The sequence below is a fragment of the Corella eumyota genome, chromosome 2 (assembly GCF_963082875.1).
Source record: "Corella eumyota chromosome 2, kaCorEumy4.1, whole genome shotgun sequence".
Lineage (NCBI taxonomy): Eukaryota > Metazoa > Chordata > Ascidiacea > Phlebobranchia > Corellidae > Corella > Corella eumyota.
Genome location: NC_137491.1, coordinates 12,343,011 through 12,363,200, shown reverse-complemented (window position 1 = coordinate 12,363,200; position 20,190 = coordinate 12,343,011). Strand labels below are relative to the sequence as shown.

Below are 20,190 nucleotides of genomic sequence, written 5' to 3'. Positions count from 1 at the left end.
TATAATTATCCAAAAAAAATCTAAGACTAAAAATTACATTAAAACCCTTTGTGGCCATTTAGTAATAATAACAAACAAACTATTGATTGCATGTTAATATAAAATTTTATTTAAACTTAGTATTTTGCCTCTACAATGTTATTTAATTACAATCAAAGGAAAAATAACATAAAAAATTTCCTAACTTAATAAAAAAAATATTGCAAGAATCTTTTTAAATCTGACTTACGGTTAAATTTATTTTATAACTTTGCTTTATTAGTCTACCTTGCATTTGCAAAATTTTATATTTTTAATAATCTATTGTTATGTCAACTTTTTGTTCAAGTAAGAAAGATTTTATTACACGTTTTAATGCGTTTGAATTGGCAAATAAATGACAAACAAAATGCATGTAGGTCGGAGTTAATCGTAAAACAAACAACATATTTCGAAATACCTCAACTTTACAGTTATGTTTGCATCTGCATCTATGCTTACGACTGGTTTACGATGGTTATAATATACATTAATTACACAGCGATTTTTTAGAAAGTCATTCTACAAAAAAAAACTATTAAACTTAAACATAAGATTATTGTCAAAAATTATTAATTAAGAATATGTATTCAAAGCTGTCAATAAAAATCTTAATTTTGTTTTTTATAATTTTTGTAAAATAAATGACAAAAATCCAAAGAAAATTAAAAAACTGAAAAAATGAAACAGTTGTATCGTCTGCTTAAATATTGACTCGACATTTGTGACGTCATAATCACAACTTAATGACGTTGTGTAGTGACTGGCAGTGTAAGGGCTGACACAAAACGATGTTTCGAAAAAGTTAAATGATTAACAAGTCGAGCTTTATCCTTTGATTGACATTTTATTTATTGTTTGTTTAAATAGAGTGCATGCGTTATACATTCATTGTTTTAGGCATGTTGGTCTATGCACTGGCGAAATTTTAGTATCAGCGATTTTAACTTAAGCTTGTAATCTTTATGAGCTTGAACATAAGTTTTATTTTAACGCATTTCTCTTTAAACAACCATTTCATATTTGTTTTAATGTTAAGCATTAAAATAAAATTGCATTTTATCTTTTATTATGCAAGATTTTTATATAACATGGTTTGTGTTACATAAAGACTCTAGGAAGAGATTTAATGAAATTTAATAAAAAATTGAATGTTAAACATGTTTAAAATGTAAGGTACTTGAAACAGGTGATTATTTATTACACTAATTGGTGACTGGTGTTATATCACCGAAACCATATGCACAAAAACACCAATTTACCGACAACAAAACATTTTTAACTAATTTCCTTTCATACTAACCCTTCTCTGGTAATTATGGGCAGATACAATAACATACATATTATAAATATTTTGCTATTCTGAAAAAGCAATAATTAAGTCAACATAATATTTCTAGTTTGCATTTGTATTAATAATACTGCTACACATTGTTAAAGAGGTATGTGTTATGTTAGCAACACAACAAAATTATTGCGATAAAAAGGCAAGTTTTATGAAAACGAAATATTAAAATAAAAATAATAAGAAAAACTAAAAAAATACAATACTTAACACAGAACTAAATTAAGTTCACAATTTCTAAAAAAAACGATTAGTAACATTAGTACTGTTAAGGAACATTTCATACAAAAAGATTTAATACTACACATAAAGCGATATCTTTTACATAAATTAATTTCATAAAATTGTTTAAAGTCTGTACAATTTTAAATTGCAATAAAAAAGGGTTATAAAAAGCAGATAGGTAAAACTTTATCAGAGAATATGCATAAAATAAAAAATAAAATGCAATACTTGCATAAAAAATATGAAAGTTACAAATTATTTGATAGGATTTTCATATCGACAAAATGAAAGTACCAAACGTAAAATGCAATACTTCATCACAAAATTGTACTATTTAACTAATCAAAATAATAAGAATGTTAAAATTAAAAGTGATCAGCTATAGCTTTTGCCGAAAATAAAATCACAAAAACGTAAGTTGTAAATAAATAATTCCAAACACTTTTTTTTTTAACAATTATTACTTTAACTATAAAAACACAATTTAAAGTTTATTTAAACCCAGTACTGATCAACTTTTCCGTCAGGTGGAGCGCTTAAATTTCTTGCTCCTGGTATTGACCCCAGCGAGGCTCTGTTACGTCCCTGCACCATGACGTCATCATGACCCGTGACGTCATTGTAGTGAACTACGTCATTAACGCTTTCCTGAGAAGATTGCACTTCGTCATCGACGAGGTTCATGGAGTAAGAACGTTCGTTATAATTATCTTCATAAATGGGAACCGCTTGCACCATGGTTCCTCTTAAAATACTCTCCAGTGGAACCGAGTTTGAAAGGTACCCGTCGTCATAGTAATCATCCACGTCATCATCGTCGTAGACATCATCAAAATTGTTGTTTAGTGGAGTAACGGTGACCGAGGTCGTCGGGCACTGCTCTGGCGTTTCCAGTAGATCAGGTCGTGACGTCACTTTGACAGTGGTGTTCGAATCAATGGCCATAACTTGTGGTACTTGTGGTACATATGTCACGCTTCGTGGCTCGTCCTCGGGGGCCTGTGGCATAAGTGATTCAACCACCACGCGGTTGCTTGCAGCTTTTAAGGTTGTCTCGTGGCCTCTGACGTATGCAGGACCTCGTTTGTTGTGTTGATGTTTCACAAAACAAACAAGACCGATTACGACCAACAAAATTATACTCAAGCCAACTATTAATGGAATGATCCAAGTAACTGAGCTTTTAGAAGAGTTAACCTACAATTGTTTTAAAATTTTTGTTTTTCGATTTTTTACCAAAAGTATGTAAAAAACATCATAAATAACAATTTGCAAAAATTTTAAAAATAATTAAAAAATAGTAAACACTGCTTTAAAATGGAGTTACATAAACAATAATACTAAGTTACATAATAACATACATTACGATCACATTCAATTAAATGTTTGTTTAGTAATTTATATAACACTTATATTTATTTAATATTTTGAATTTATATAAAAAAAATTTACCTCTCTCATTATAACTTTAGAATCCAAAACTGTTGTTGTTGCTGTTGTTTTTATTGTTGTTTCTGTAATTGTTGTTGTTTTCTTATTGGTAGTGATATCATCAACTGGTAAATTTAATTGAGTGGTTGAAATAATTTCAGTGGTTGGCAATATGTCTGAAAATGGAAATAATAACTAAACAATACAAAGTTTATGAATACACATATTTTTTTTTTAATAAAAAAATATTTTTTTTTAAACATTAATGCAAGAAAATATTATTTGGTTGTAATTTTATATATGTTTATGATGAAATCCTAGTTTTATATTCCCAAAAAATCATTTTTTATATTTTCAAAAAAAACTAGTTTTAGATTTCCAAAAAATTGTAGGTTCATATTCCCAAAATTTAAAATAAACAACAAAAAAGTTTAAGAACACCAAATCGCATAACTTACACCATGAAAAAAATTCTAAACACTCTTATGAAAAAAAACAAAACATGGTAACCACTAAACAAAATTATTTTAAATCAAAAATTTAAAATACCTGCACTTGTAATGTCATATTTGGTGGTGGTTTGAATTATGTCATCATTATTATAAGAAATTATTTTAAATTTAAGGTTACCAACTGCTGGTTGTACAGAACAATCTTTTACTTTCAGTCTGTTTCATTTTAATAAAATAGTTTAGTTTTTAAATTCATAAAAAAAAAATTAGGGTCGAGCACCATAAACAATAAAGCAGTAATAAATTTTAACTATTAGCAAAACAAAATGTAAATCTTAAAATATTTTATTTTTAATATTCCTTTGGTTATATTACAAAAAATTACTAGTAGTATTGAATTAATTTACTTACTTGTAAATTAATTGATCATTGATCTCAGTTGTATTTGTTATATTAACATTGGGAACATCTAGGTACACATTTCCATTTATGACATCATAATGGGTGAAACTGATGATATCATTGCTTGACCGACGTCTTCGAGAAGTATTGTTGAAATCTTAACAAAAAAAATTACTAAATTTTGAAAATCGTTTTACTCCTTTTTTTAACATTTTATCTTCCAATTTTTCTTGAGTTTTTATGAACAACTAGCTAAACTTTAAAAATATTATTTTAGATATCAAAAGTATATTTTTAACTTTAAAAACAAATGGTTGGATTATTTTTCTCATTAAATTACCTTTAGTAACAATGACTTCAGCGTATTGGGGTAACCCAATGACATCATATATAGGAACTGAACCAGTTTGTTCGGCTAACTCTGTAGCATCCAACACACTTAATGTTAGTTGATTTTGCATGTTTGGGAAGACTTGAAATGGGACTTTATGTAAAAAAATTAACCTTTATTAACTATATTTATAAGTTAAAGATAAAATTTATACAAACTACATTAAAGCAATGATAAACAATTAAAGAAAATTAAATATTTTAAGTAATCAACAAATAAGATCACCAAATATGTGGAAGCCAAAAGTTGAAATATTAATTTCTACCTGTTTTAATTAGAGGTTTTACAACAATGTTGAGTTGTGCTGTGGTATTTGGTTGCTGTGACAACCGCGAGTCATTATATTTCATCATGATCATTATGTGATCATTGTCATGAGTGACATCATTCATCACATATGTGATATCATTGTGAATAAGGTTGTGATATGTGAAAAAAGTAACCTAAATTCAAATTTAAACATTATTTAGTTAAATTAACATTTCTAAAAACTGTGTTCATTCAATTACATTTTTTAATTTACTATTTGAACAAAACGAAGAAGAATGCTAAACAACAAATATCATCACAAAAAAATACAAATCATATTATTAAAACCAAAATGCATTTACACAAATGAGAATTTTTAACAAGCAACACTAACAAAAACTCTTAAATCAAAAGCCAAATATTAAGCTTATAAGTATACAAAAAAAAACTTGCTAAAATTAATGCCATTAACCTAAGATTGAGCAAATACAAATATCAAACAATCCAAGACTAAATAAAAAAAAACCTCAAAAGGTTTATTTCCTACCTCATATTCTCCTATATACAAGCTTCCAGCTTCAGGTAGTGTAGTCACATTAAACACTAATAAATCAGGGTTTGCATTAGTAGATGCATGTATTAATTTAGTGGTTAAAGGTACACTAAAGCTTCCCTGTGTTATGTATAAAGGAGATATATGAAGGTTGACAGAAATTGGTAAAATCTGTAAATAGAAAAAAATACATTAAAAGTATGTAAAATTAGTGAAGGCAATACAATAAAAAATAATGTGTTAACTTATTGCAGATAATAGAAATAGTTCTAAGTCAAATAAAAATTTTCATTGAATTAAAACTATAACATAAATAAAAATAACAAATTTTTATTTAAACAAAATTATTATATTAACCATTTGATTAAATATTAAAAAATATTAATATATTTTGTTATACCTTAATTCTAAACAAACTGTAACTTGGTTTGTGTTTTCCATCAGTTAAACTAAAGTAAAATGCATCATCTACTTCTCGGGTATCAACTAAAAAGTTTATTTATAATTTAACTTTTTAAGTAAATTAAATAACAATTTTAAAGTATCTCTGTTAATATACTTTAAAAATCTTTTATGAGTTCCAAAATTTTCCAAAAACAATTAACATAAATAAAATCTAAATTAAATTTTTTTAAAAACAAACTAATTTTAACCTTTATTAAGTCCAGTATTGCCGCCAACATTTTGTTGAAAAAACACCAAATTTTGATTGACATCATGTTGAGTAAAGGAATTTACAATTTTTTGATTAATTAAAAGTTTTCCATAATTAGGAGGTCTAATTACTTTGTAAACTGTTTGGTTTGCAGTGTTGTCAATATCTTCTGAGTTTAACATAGTTTGGTTAATACATGCAATAGTTCCATGAACCATCTAAAAAAACAGAATCAAGATTAAAGAAAAAAAGATAGAAAATTTTACAAAAAAAAATAATAAACTATTTTTTGAGGGGTCTTTTTCTTCGAATTTAATCGGTCAAATTTCTAACCAAAACATAAGGCAACAATTGTTACCCATTCCCAGTCTCAAGTTTTTTTTGCAGTTTTAATACTTTTATTTAAAGTTGCCTGGTAACTTTTAAATCAGCAGGAGTTATTGTTTATAGTGCCTTAGTCAAGGGCAAAATTTTTGAATAAATTTTATATACATAGTATTCTTACAATTATAACCTTTTCACAGTTATAAAAACTAAGAAAATATTTGTAAGAATTGTATCACTTAAACAACTTTAAAAAATTTTAAATAATATACAAAACAACCTGCATTGAAATAACTATAAGTAACAATTAAAACAATATTATTTAAAAATTAAACAGTTTCAATACCTGCAAAAATGGTGATTTAGTTAAAATAATGGGAGGATTATCATTCAAGGGTAATATTTTTATTTTTAATTTATCCTCGATTGTAAAAATGCTGGTTTGTGTTTTTGTGTTTGTTAGTTGAGCTTCAAACGTAAATGAATCCTAAAAAAATTAAACCAAAATTATTTTTTAAGTGTTGTAATATATAAATAAAAGAATTAAACTAAAACATTTAACTACAATATAATTATATTAAATTATTTGTGTAAAAATAGACAGATTTAATTAAACACTATAATCTATGAATTCAAAATGTTTTAACACAGTTGGTAAACAATAAACCTAAAAAAGTAATTTTTTTTAGATGCAGCACTTACATTAAAATTTTCTGAATTGTCGTGTACATATAAAAGGTTATCGGTCTTAATGTTAAACTTCTCATTTGTATTTAACTTTTTTTCTCCCAAAAATAATTCTCCATGTAACGGAAGTTTGGTAATAAGAATTCTAAATAAAAAGAAATGTTTTTTTAATAAATAAGCAACTTAGTAATTTACCAAGTTTTAAATGTTTATTCAGTAAATTTCCAATTTCTTAAAAACCTAAACAGGCCTACCTAATCTGGTATTTTTTCCTTTTTTCCAAATCCACTTTTTTTAATAAATTATTTGCATTTATTTCTTTTATCATAATATTAAGTGTTTCACCTTCTATTACCACACCTCCTAATAAAATTAAAGATAATATTTAAGGTTTAGTTAACCGAAACTAACATTAAATAAAAAAAAAATTTATTGCCAAAAATAAATAACAAAAAATAGATTTTTAATGATAAAATTTTCATGATTTATGTATATATAGTAATAACATAATGACAGAATTAAATTATTAATAAATCACATAATTATTACCTTATCTAGATTATAATTATTTTACTAACCTGTATTTGTTTGCAAAGAACTAGTTTTTCCTTCAACCAGATGATAATCATCATAACTAATGCTAATATTCAAATACACTTTACTGACATCTTGTGCTGGTGGTGAGCTTACTTTTAATTCCAGTTTGTCCTTAACTTGCCACATGGAAATTTCCCTGTTCTGTAATTACAATTTGCAGTAATAGTATAATGCAATTTAAAAAAGTGTAATACAAATTAAGCTTCTAAATTGGCAAATTGTAAAGATGTTATTGCAATTTATTTAATTTAAATACAATAATTTCTTTAACGATATAACAAATACCTGTTTGTAAAATATCTTTCCAAATTCAATTTCAGATTGTGTAAAATTTTCTACTTCTTTATAATAAGATATTTCTTCTAAAAATATATCAAAAAAAGATTTAAAACAAAAGCAATAAATATACTATTAATAGTAATAACATCATTTTGAATATCACAAAATAAATAACTAAATAATTTTTTAAAATAAAAATACAAACCTGATAAAGTCTTCTTGACAATTTTACCATAACTTGGATTTTTTATAATTTTATAAAAGATTTTTCTTTTTTCATCTTTATCATCTGTTTTTGAATAAATATTTGTTGCAGAGATTTGCTGAGTTGTATTAGGAAACACCTTAAACATAAAATTAATAAAAAGAAGTGTTACTAAAATTATAACAAACAAAAAAATAAACATTTTTTTTTATATATTTAAAGAAAAAGGGAATAATTCATGTAAAAAGATAAACTTTTATAATTCCAATTTAACTTTGATTTGTTTTCAATCTTTTTGACCCAAAAATTGATAACACAAATTTAAGTCGACTAATACTTATAAATTTCCCTATATTTATTGTTTCGTATGGTAAGCCAATATAACTAATAAAAATTTACAGCAAAAAATTAACAATCGCTTAATTCAATTATTACCTAATAATGTTAATCACAAAGTTTTAAAAAGTTTACATTTTAAAATTTAATTAAAATTTGTAACTAATTTATGGTTTATACCTGCAAGAAGTGGGTTGGTAACACAGTGATGACCAAGGGGCGTGCCGTGATCACAAATATTTGTTTAACGTCATAGTTAAGACCATCATTTACTTGAAATGTAAAACCTCCAGTGTAAGAACCTTACATTAAAAATAATACAAATTTACACAAAAACCTTTGAAACTCAACAAAAAATGGTAAAATAAAAAAAAAATGTTAAAAATAAAAAAAAATAACTATTAAAAAAAATAACTCCTTACAAAAAAAAATTGAAATTAAAATTTACAAAAAAAGAAATTTAGAATTAAAATGATAAAAAAACTACCAGAATGAACAAAGGATATGTTTTCAACATTAATATCCTCTTGAGTAAAGCTTGTGACTGTTACGCTTGGATTTGTAGAGTAGCAAAGGTGGCCATTTCCAGGTGGAATAACCTCATAATGGATGTCTTGAGGAGGTGAATCAAGATCAAAACTACCTAGCTCTAAAGAGGTTAAGACAGTTGTTGAGTTGACCCAAATCTAAGAAAAGAAAGTTTGTTAAAAAAAATTTGTTTCAGTGTTCGTTTATTTGTTTTATTATTAGCATATATTAAAAAAACAAACAAATAAACTTTAGTAAACCTTTGACCATTGCAAAATTAAAATGTTAAAATACATTAGTAAAAAACTTTTTTTGTCATTGTCGATTACAAATGTTACTGAGATAATATGCACAAAAAACTTGAACCAATTTATATATGTTATATTAGCAAATTACCATTGCACCAGTGTTGTTCACCACTTTTGGTGTTTGGTCATTATCTGGTTCAATATTAACAAATATAGTTTTTACTGGACTTAATTTTGAACCATCCAACATTCTAGCTTGCAGTTGAAAAAAATCCTGAAATAAAAATCAAGTTGTAAAATATTGCTGTACTAAATTTTTTTTTACATTTTAAAAATAGATATTCTACTCCAAGTAAAAGCAATAAAGTACTTCAATCCTATATATAACTTAATTTATGCAATACACAATACCTAACATTGTTAAAAAAATTATGACATAAATAAAAGCATAGTAGAAAAAAAAATAGTCAAAAATTAGAGAAATAAATTAAAAAGTTTTTAACCTGAATTGTATCACTGCCATCATGTATATAGTAAACAAACTCTGCCAAAGCTAATCGGAGTGAAAAATTTTCAAGTTTTGTTCCACTATTTCTAGTTGATTCTAATCTGCCATGTTCTGGTTGAGTGACCACATCAATCTGCAGATAACATACCAGTATTTATTAAAATTAAACTGTAAAGAATGTTGCCATTGAAAAATATTCAATACATTATAAAAACTTTAATAACCAATAATTGAATTTTAGTTACTACGTAATGCAAAATAAAAATTAAAAATTAGAATCAAAACCTAATTTTAAAACCTTATTTCACCAGTGTGAATGTAATAATTAAAACATAAAATAGTATAGATTAGACATTTGTTCAATAAGCTACAGATTTAGCCTATAAAAAAACAATAATTCACATTAAAAATTTTTTTGTTACAATCATTATTACTTGTATTTGAAGATCATCAAAATGTTCACTTCCAATATGAAGAAACTCTTGGATTAAAACCTTAGTTCTACCTTCGCCTACTGTAAAGTTGGAAACTCTGAAAATAAATTAAAATATTACAGACTACGCTTATAAATAATCACTAAAAAAAAGATTTTATATTTTTTATGGAACTAGATTTTACATGAACCGTTAAAAGGTATAAGCCTTTTAAATACTTTTAAACTAGAAACTAATAGGAACATTAATTTTATATAATATATATATAAATATAAAATATATATAAATACCTTAATGGTATAATTTCTGGAATTATCTCGAAATTAATTGTAACATTCTTCATGGCCAATACCCCATTTGTAACATCACAAACTAGTTTGTCTCTTGGTGTAAAGACATCAAACAAGGTGTTGTTTAAAGATATATACCATAACGATCCCTGGTTTATATCCCATTGTGTAAAACCTAAAAAATAATAAAATTTGTTATAAAAAAAAAGCTTAATATTATTTCCAAGTTAATTAAAAAAAAATTTTTTTGATCTTTGATATTTTTATTCTTAAATTCTTTCAATTTTTCTCACTTGAAACACTAACACTTCTATGCACACCAGTATCAGTGTGATTAACTACAATGTGACCATACTGTGGTGGGGTTGTGACTAAATATGTTATTTCCCGAGGTCTTATGTCAACATGTGTGGCACGAAGGTCACTTTTAGTCACTAACACTGTTGAACCTTGATCCACAACAATTAATCTAAAAAAACAAATAGATATAAGACACCAAGTTATAAAAAATTGAGTTTTAAATGGCATACACACTTGACCATACAAATTTATTTTATTTTACCTATTTCTTTTGATGACAGGTGGTTGTTGTAAGCTGGCAAGATAAACTAGGATGCTTAACTAAACAAAATAAATACAATTAAATTTACTAAGAGATAATCGAGATAATTAGAAATAAATAAAAGTTTAATTTAAACAAAAGATAAAATGCTAACCTATATTGCTTTGCCAAGTTTATTACATAATGTATAGCAAACTTTGTCATTGATAGTAAAGACAACATCCAAATATAAAAGGTTAAATTAGGTTTCAGCTTTTAAATGGCTTTAATAAAAATAAAAAATGACACCAAGCACAAAGTTTTCTATATATATATGTTTATGTAGCAAAGTTGGTATTTTATATCAAGGATAAACAATTACATAAAATGAATATTAAAACTTACATTTCCATATGCTACTTGGTGTCCTGCAGTCACCGAATATTTAAAGAAATCATTAAAATACTGTGAATCAGTGTGAATATAAGCCATTTTGTTTTCATTTATATCATGTTGAGTAAATTGTGTTACTTTTTGATTTGATTCAGTAAAAATTAGATTGCCATGTGCTGGCGGTTCTACAATTCTAAAAATACATTTTTATGATTAAATTTTTAAAACAGATTTGGAAGTTTTATTTTCAAAAGTGCTAAATTTTTTTTCCAATTAGGTAATTTAGTTACCGGTATATAATGTCTCTTGCAAGTCCTTCAACATTAGTAATAGATAAAATGTTGGATCTTGTAATATTTTTAGTCATGTTTTTAAGAACCAGTAGAGTTGTAGAGTTTGTAATTTCAACATAAGGTGATGAAGCATTCACAATAAATAAACCTGTAAGCAAAATTGTCAAAATGTTAAACTATTATTCATTCGTATAATTATAATATATAAATAATAAAAACCCATTTTTATACTATTAGAAATGTTATTTTAAACGTGAAAAAAAATTTTAAGATCGAATTCACATTTAAATCTTAACCCTTGCAATAATTATTAACATAATTCAAATTTTAAATGTGTTGTGTAAATATTTTTTAAATATAACTTACCTGTGGCAAAGTTTTTTCCATCCCTTACCCAAAACACAAATCTTCCAAAATTTCTTCCCTTGTGTTTGAATAGCACTCTGTTGTTTATTATATCACGTTGTGTGAATTCAAATAACTAAAACAGTAAACATTGAATGTAAATTCACAGTAACAGAAAAAAAAAATAAAAAGTTCAAATCAAAGGCCTTTAAAATAAAAAAAAATGCCATTTGTGATAAACGAGTAAATTTTTATAGCTAAAAGTTGCAACAATTAAAATTTTGAATGCTAATTATGTTTCACGATAAATTACAAATAAAAACAATAAAATAGCAAATTTTATTTTTGTTTAAAAAATGAAGTATACTAAATTTATCATCTTTACCCTTTCATGACGTTTGCTTGTCGCATTAATAACATCCCCGTTAGAAATTCCTCTTCTCACATATTTAAGGTCAAGGTCATCTTGATCAAGGTCAGGGTCGTGGTACCAAAGGTCATGACGGGTCAGTAACCTTTTACTGTTTCGTGCAATATTAAAAGGTTGATTGATCATACGAATAGGAGAATTGTCATTTACTAAAAAGGAATTTTTTAAAAATATTTAGTTAAACCTACAAAACCCCCAAAAAAACTTTAAATAACTCTTTATAATTTACTTAAACAAAATAAGTTACTTGACATAATATATAAAATAACTCGCAATACAAAGCAAAAAATAGTTTTTGTATTTATTTTCAAAATACTAATTAGTGCAACTTACTTAAATCAATAGAAATATTAAATACTTCAACAATTGAACTGTTGGCCAAATCCAGTATAGTTTCAGGTGTTTCACCCACTAGAATTGGGGTCACATTAAATTTGAACGAATCTGAAATACTCTCACCCCCATCATGCCTAAAAGAATTTAAATATTAAAAATTTTACATCTATGTCAGCTATCATTGTCATACCTTATCTTGAGTTGGCGAATAAGATATATTTTAAAATGTCTGTTTTTTAACAAAAAAAACCTGTGGCCTGGTTAAAATAATAGTGTTATCAAATGCTGATAGATAAACAGAAACTGGAAAAGTAAGCTTATAAAAACTTTGCTTTTACTACATTACCACTGTGTTGTATATAACATTGTATCTTAGCCTAAATATTACATGGTTACAGCATATTAAAAATTTTGCTTAGTTTTTATTTTTATTACAATGTATAAAAATAAAATTTACTTGTAAAATAGATTTCCACCCGCAAGATGATTGGTTGTAAATGAAGTTAAATTTTTGTTGGTTTCAAATCCTCTTAATTTTAAAGTTCCATGTTCAGGTTCATCCAATATCTAAATAATAAATAATAATTATTCACAAAAGCCAAATCAGACAAAGAAAAAAACTATAAATTAAACCGCTGTATTAAATGCTGGTACCTTAAATAAAAACTTTTTATGAAGTAAAGTTTGAGCTGATAAGGAGTCCAAAGTTATCATTCCCTTTTCACCTTCATCCACTACTAATGGTGTTGATTGTATCTATAAATAAAATGAAAACAAAGTTTTAGTAAAATCCTATTTAAATAATAAATAGTCTACTACAAAATGAAAACCCAAGCTCCAGGTTTTTGGCAAGTTAAACCATTTTTAAAAATTAATATTTTTCTCATGTTTTTTATCAACATAAAATTAACTGAAACATGTTAACACAGTAACAAAAGTTGTAACCTAATGTTAAATAAAACTATTTATGAAAATTCTACTTCGAAAAACAAAATAATGTAATTTGAACATCTGAAACATAAAAAGAGATTTAAGTTTTATTTTAAGTCAAACTTTTTTGCCAATTTACTGACCTTTATAATTTTTGTATCAGGAATATAAGTGACCAACAACTTAGTAGTTTTGGATTTATATTTCCCTCTTACAAGAACATGAAACATTGTTTCATCATTTATTATTTCACCCTTGATTGCAATATCATCCTCATTAACAGTGATGCTTATACTTTTATCTTTTAATTCATCGTAAGTAAAACTGTCGCCAGTAGATAGCCTGATGTTACCATTGCTATAATAAATAAAACGTTAAATACAAAAAAGTTATAAAATTCTAAAATTGACATTATTCGTGATCTGTTACAATATTAACAGTAAATATTATGCTAATAAACATAAATTTAACCTATTTAAATGTATGCAGTAGAAAAAAAAGTTCAGCATTCTTTTAAATAAAATGTACCTAAATTACTAATTATTATTTGTTCATGAATAGATAAGAATTTTAAGCATTCTCTTACCTGTTGATTAAATCCATGTGTTCAAAATTGTCAGTAATAACAAACTGTATTTCATTATCTCTTAACTGATCAAGCCCATTCACATTTAGTAGAATTTGTTGAGTTGATAATATTGTTGTATCTAACCCACCTTTTATTTGAATTGGTATTGTATTTACCTGAATCTTGACTTTTAATATTGTGATATTAAATGTATAAGCTTTTGTTTCTATTCCTGCACCCAGCATACTAAAAGTAAACCTAAAAATATTTAATGTTAAAGTTTAAATTAATATATATCATAGTATTTAAAGGTATTAAAGATATTTAAAATACTTAAATTAAATAGATAAAATTTATAATAAATCACAGAGATCAACAGATTAATAAAAATATAAATGCCAAGATTAATACATTAATACACATTTAAGATAAAACTAATGGCGAGTTAACAAAAATGTTTAAGAATGAAAAAAGGGTGTTCTATATAACTTACTGGTCATGAGCAATGTTGTTGTCACTTTGTGGGGTTTCAACACTTAAATATCTCACTCTATCTTCACTCAGGTAAGATTGAAGAAAAACACTGGCTACTGACCATACACTGTTTGCACCATCACCCATCAAAACCTACAAAAAACATTAAATTAAAAACAACAGGTCTATGTAGTCACAAAGCCTGATAACCGTTGACATAACCACAAGATTTACACTTTTTATGACACGAATCTTTTTAAATCAACAAATCAATTATTTTGGATTTGTTGTTAATTTAAATATTATTATCTTGGTTTTGGAATAGTGAAATTAAACCTATAACCCTTTGTAAAGGTGCCCATTGTCATGAAAAATGTGCTCTAATAATTACAAGTCTTTTAGTTCTAACAACGAGAAAACAACTTACTTGTATTTGGCCAAGATGTGGGCCATCATGGAGATTGTATTGCACATCCACATCTGTGGTAACACTATTACTTGTTTCTTGATTACTCATTCCATTATGAGAAGTAAATAAGTTGTTTGCTGTTATCAGCTTTGTTTCACCTTCAACTAGTGTTATTCCACTATGGTTGGTAACTAAAATAAATATTAGAGTAATTTATCTATTTTACTTTTTCTATATACTTAAGTTTCCAATAAAATAAGTAAATTAAATAAAAAAAACTCTAAACTTAACATTCTATATTTTAAATTATATGATGACTTACGCTTCATTTCTAAAGATTTAGTTGAAATTCTTAAAACATAAGTCTCAGAAACCGAAGATTCAGAGTTCAAATCTTGATTCGAAAGTTGAAATAACAATCTTGTGTTTCTCAACCCTCCGGTATCAACAAAATAAATATTTCCGTTATCTATTTCTTGTTGTGTAAATGATGATAAAGGTCTACCAGGATTATTGTTCGAATCTAAGTAAATTCCATTGGCAACACTGAAAAGTCGGTATACTATTTCAGAGCTATTGTTATCGCTGTCATGTGATTGAAGAATGGTGCTTGGCAGTTGAGTCCGTGCATTTTTGATTGGTCGAAATATATAGTTGTTAGGAATATTTAATGTTGGAATATCATTGATTGGAATTATGTTGATTTTGAAATCAAATGTTGTAAATGTTGTGTTGATTATTGTGTGATTGTTGTAGCACAAGTTGTATAGCTTGCCATCCTAAAATAAAAGTTTCTTATTAAAAATTACAACTTTTTAAAAATAATACAACTTTTTTAATAAGTGTTTTTTTTATCCAACGTGTAAGACAATTTGAGACAACTTCTAAATAAATATTTGTAACAAAACAACATTAAAAAGGTATAATATATTAATTTTAAACAAACAAAATTTACACAAATGTACAAACAAAAATAAAACAACCTTGGATCTTAGATCATCAGATATTCCTTTATTCCCAATTTCAAAAAAAAAATAATCAAATTTATTCTCCGAGCCATCATTGGTGTATACAATTCTTCCCTTTGTGACATCATCAATCGTGATGACATCATGGCGATGCAACAAGTTTCCGTCATGTAATAATGTTCCATGAACAGGTAATTTTGTGATGTTTATTGTGAAAAACAAAGCGCTGTTGTCATTAGTTACGAGTTTATCATGAGTGAGGTGATAAAGGTTTAAAGTTGAAATGCTTTGACTTTGACCTTCATTCAAGGTTATTGAATTGAATGTTAAATTGTAGCAAAGTTTTCGCTGTACATATTTAGTAACCTAAAGATACAAAAGAACATACTCATACTGAAATAAATTAAATTATACAACAGTTATGGGCACAAAAAAATTTAAATTTAAAATCAAAAAAAAGCACACTACAATAAATTACCTGATCAATGAATTTTTCCGTCGTTTTATTTTTCCTCTTAGTTGGTTGTGGGACTATGTAAAAAGTTGGAAGGGATGGAATATTAGTCTTGTCTTCAAATTTTCCCATTTCTTTACACCCCACACCCACGTCATGGGAAGCAAGAATATCACGAGATGTCTTTTTTCTACAATCAGAAGTTTATCAAAAAAATTAAAAAACCAAAAAAAAATAAAAATTAATAAAAAAATAAAGTAATAAACCAATTTGGTTTCTTGATATTTAGTGTTGCCCATATTAATAGGTAAGATTAAGTTTATAAAACACTTACTTTTGGTTAACTTTAATATCTTTAATGCATCCTGGAAATGAGTGGAAATTGATTCCACTTACATGTTTTGATCTTTTTACTTTGATTTTAGTGTCTACTCCTCCAACAAATAAATTACCTCTTAATCGTATTTTCTTATCCGATTCTAAATGCAAAAATTATTATAATAATAATAATTGATTCAACCAAAATTTAAAATTATGCCACAACTACAATATTACAGCATTTAAGTGTAAAGAAAATTATTTGATAAAATTTAATTCTAAAATTTGTAAAGGCAATTATTTAATGAAATGTAATTCTGTGTATAGTTTATTTAATTGATTTATATATAACAAACAACAAATCCAAATAAATAACTTTTTTTCTTATTTACCAGTTTGTTCAATAAACACTTTGGTTCGATTATGATCAACTCTAATCTCAAGAATGGAAGACGTGAAAGAAAATCTTTAAATTAAATTGTAAAATTTTTAAACAATTATATTTAAATTTATAGCTACCAAATTTTTATATTAAACATATAAAACAACTAAAACCTTTTTAAAATATTTTTTACTTGATAATTTTTAATATGAGTGGCTTAGTAAGATTACAAAAACAAATTTAGGCTAAATATCTTACTTTATTTTGTGCCAATTATTGTCATTTACAACCTCTGTTGACTGAAGTGCAACAACTCCTGCTCCCTTATTCACAGAAGCTCTAATCGCACCCTCGAACAATTCAAGCCCAATGAATTCTTGTCTAATGAAATTGTATATTATATACTATTTAAAAATTTTTTGAAACAAAACAATTTGTGTTAAATGAGTAAAAGTATATTACAAAAGCTTAATTAAAAATATGTTAAACTTAAGTGTATTGTCTTTTACATAAAACAATTTTTGTATATATATATATAAATATCAAGTAATAAAAACAACATAGGCTGTTATCCAAATATATAACAAAGAAAATAGATATCATTGTTATTATAACAGATAAAATCATACATTCCTATTAGTAAAATCACACAAACAAAACTACTATCTTTTTACTATGAAAGAGTTAATGTATAAATTAAAAAGTGAACACTTGATGCAAAAATGTATAGGCCTACCAAAAGACCTGCTGTAATTCATATAAGCACTTGTGTTTTTAAGAATACTTAACTTTTTTTAAATAATTTTACTTGTATTTTTTATAAATATAAATTGTATATACAGTAAAACATTTATCAATTTATGTTATATACAATATAAACACGATTAAGCTTAACTTAAGTCCAAGAAATTTAAATGTAATTTAATACTTTTTTATACATCAATAAATGTTACAAAAAAATCAGATTTAAAATAAATACCTTTCCCATCCTGTGTTAAACAAAATAATTCCATTTTTTCTATTTGTTCTGATATAACATTCAAATGCTCCTTGATTTTTATTCGACCATCGAGAATATTTTAAATAGGAATTCATTGATTTAAATGAAATTGCTTCTTGATTTCTGACACGAAAAATTGACGAACAACCTGTAAAATTAAAAGGTGGTAATCACAAAATATAAGTTAAATAATTATATTATATAAACACTTAAAAATTATAACAAAAATAGTTAAACTAAAGCAAGAAAAAAACTCACCAGCATCTACGTTATGCACAATTTTACTTCCAGGTATGTTGAAAATAGGTTCTAACACATCTACCCCATTAACTTGAGCATCTAGTATACAGCCATGAAAAAAGGGGGTGGGTTGGGTCAAGTATTTTGCCCCAACATTGCGATCTGTGTAAATATTTAGATTTTGCCATTGTAAAGATTTTTTTAAATATATTACATGAAGTTTAATTAAGTAAATATTAAATCACATATTTGGATGATTTTAGGCATTTTACTTAAGCTAAAAAAAACTTAAATTTACCATAGCCTCCTAAAAATACTCCTAAATCAATATTTATAGCAGGATCATCGCTAATAGCAACTACTGATTGGGACGATACAATGATGTCATTGACTGATAATTTTACTGTAGTTCTCACTCGAGATATTTTTACATCATGCCACAAGAGGTCATTGTAGGTCACATTGGAAGGAGAGCGAATAAAACCTTCACCAACAGATGTTTTTAATTTAACCTTAAATAAAATGAGCAACAAAATAAACATTAAATAATTCAAAAAAAAATTATTCAGTTAAGCCATTAGAAGTATTTATTAAAACTTAAAAAAATACAAAATTTTAAATACTATGCATAATGCTTAGTAATGGCAAAACTGATTTTTATAATTAAGAATAAAACAATAATAAACACTATTGTTATAACTTTACACAATGCAAGCATTGTTTGGTACCTTTCAAATATTATTTTTATACCCATTATTTTAAACACATGTTTAGTATATATAAGTTACAATTAATACCTCAATAAGCCCATGCTTAAGACTGACTATTAAGAAGTCATGCTGACCCGCAGCAATTAGAAGTAACCCATTCTCAGATTGTGTTTGGAATTGCAAGGAAATACTAGTTTTCTCAGAAAAATCAGAATACTTCTCAAATAAAAAACTATCCCCATAAAAGGAGGCTAAAAATTTTTAGTAAAAAAAATATTAACATGGTTTATGTAATAAAATATTATTAAGCTTAAAAATAATCCTAATTCTTTTTTGCTTTTCAAAATATGTACTTCATTTTTAAGAACTAGTCTAAAGCTTAACCATATAAACCCATTACAAGTTAAAACAATATTTATTAAACACTTAACAGCTTAAACATTTTTTAAAATAACTTAATCTTGACACTAGAATAGGTCTTTGCTAATTTGTATTTTAAATATATATATATATATATATATAATATAAACTTACCAGAATAGGGTAAAGATGCAGCAAATTTAATGAACAAAAAACAGATATAAAACAAAGTCTGTAACCGCATTTTAACAAAATACTTGTAAAAATGAAATCATTCTACTTTAAAAGTTAAAACTTGTGCTAATACCTTGACCCACATCTACAATTAAGACCACATGGTTAAAGTTACACCTTTTCCAAAAAAGTGTTGAAATTAGACACCAAAAGCATCGCAGACGTATTATCATTTGCTTCGGAAACGCACATGTCTGCAAACTAATGACGTCTAAACTCCGTATGAAATTTTAAAGTTAAATTAAACCATTAAACTTTAAATGCGACAATTTTAAGCTTCGGTTTTATAAACCAGTTACTTATTTTTAGTTTAAAATTAGCCCATAAAATAATATTCGATATCTATTCTATTCACACGACAAGCAATTGCGTTTACGTGCACTATGGGTTTTTAAAGAAACCAATATTTGAGAGAGATCAGCTGTTTCTAAATCGAAAAAAGAAAACTTTTTTTTGAGTGGTAATATATTGTTTACGTAGCAACGTTTTAATTTTTCTAGCGCTTTTTTGTAGTTGGGTTATTGAAAATAATTTCTCAGTATGGTGGTACGTACCAATTTAATTTTTTACGTTAATATTTTTCAAGGAATCTCATATATATACCTATTTTATACTTTTTGACTTGTTTTTACTGTTTGTATTATATAC

General features: G+C 25.8%; 1 protein-coding gene across 2 annotated transcripts; it reads right to left on the bottom strand.

Moving 5' to 3' along the window:
* Positions 1-1,722: 1,722 nt before the first annotated feature.
* LOC145741566 (chondroitin sulfate proteoglycan 4-like) lies at positions 1,723-19,622 on the bottom strand. Of its 2 annotated transcripts, none has more exons than XM_082559168.1 (45): positions 19,483-19,622; positions 19,036-19,199; positions 18,537-18,750; positions 18,257-18,400; positions 17,978-18,146; positions 17,257-17,379; positions 17,009-17,082; positions 16,633-16,777; positions 16,323-16,488; positions 15,860-16,210; positions 15,199-15,655; positions 14,895-15,067; positions 14,487-14,620; positions 14,012-14,251; positions 13,569-13,782; positions 13,150-13,251; positions 12,953-13,062; positions 12,493-12,629; positions 12,115-12,308; positions 11,751-11,865; positions 11,382-11,532; positions 11,104-11,284; positions 10,720-10,778; positions 10,451-10,626; positions 10,158-10,332; positions 9,868-9,964; positions 9,429-9,566; positions 9,074-9,199; positions 8,637-8,835; positions 8,330-8,451; positions 7,814-7,952; positions 7,615-7,691; positions 7,311-7,470; positions 6,987-7,095; positions 6,748-6,877; positions 6,392-6,532; positions 5,720-5,939; positions 5,467-5,552; positions 5,061-5,237; positions 4,530-4,707; positions 4,214-4,357; positions 3,883-4,030; positions 3,569-3,687; positions 3,041-3,195; positions 1,723-2,785 (listed from the first exon to the last, which is right to left on the bottom strand). In XM_082559168.1, the coding sequence occupies exons 1-45, from the start codon at positions 19,550-19,552 to the stop codon at positions 2,084-2,086; spliced, it is 7,605 nt and encodes a 2,534-aa protein (XP_082415294.1). In that variant the 5' UTR covers positions 19,553-19,622; the 3' UTR covers positions 1,723-2,083. The 2 variants fall into 2 exon arrangements, with proteins under 2 accessions (XP_082415294.1, XP_082415295.1); XM_082559169.1 differs by having other exon boundaries at positions 3,041-3,144.
* Between the last annotated feature and the right edge of the window lie 568 nt (positions 19,623-20,190).

Excerpts from the sequence above, each read along its gene's own strand:
- LOC145741566 (XM_082559168.1), bottom strand. The coding sequence starts at position 19,552 with ATGCGGTTACAGACTTTGTTTTATATCTGTTTTTTGTTCATTAAATTT. Across the intron at positions 9,965-10,157 it reads CCAGAAATTATACCATTAAG|AGTTTCCAACTTTACAGTAG; the intron begins GTATTTATATAT and ends ATTTATTTTCAG. Across the intron at positions 3,688-3,882 it reads AATGATCAATTAATTTACAA|ACTGAAAGTAAAAGATTGTT; the intron begins GTAAGTAAATTA and ends AAAATGAAACAG.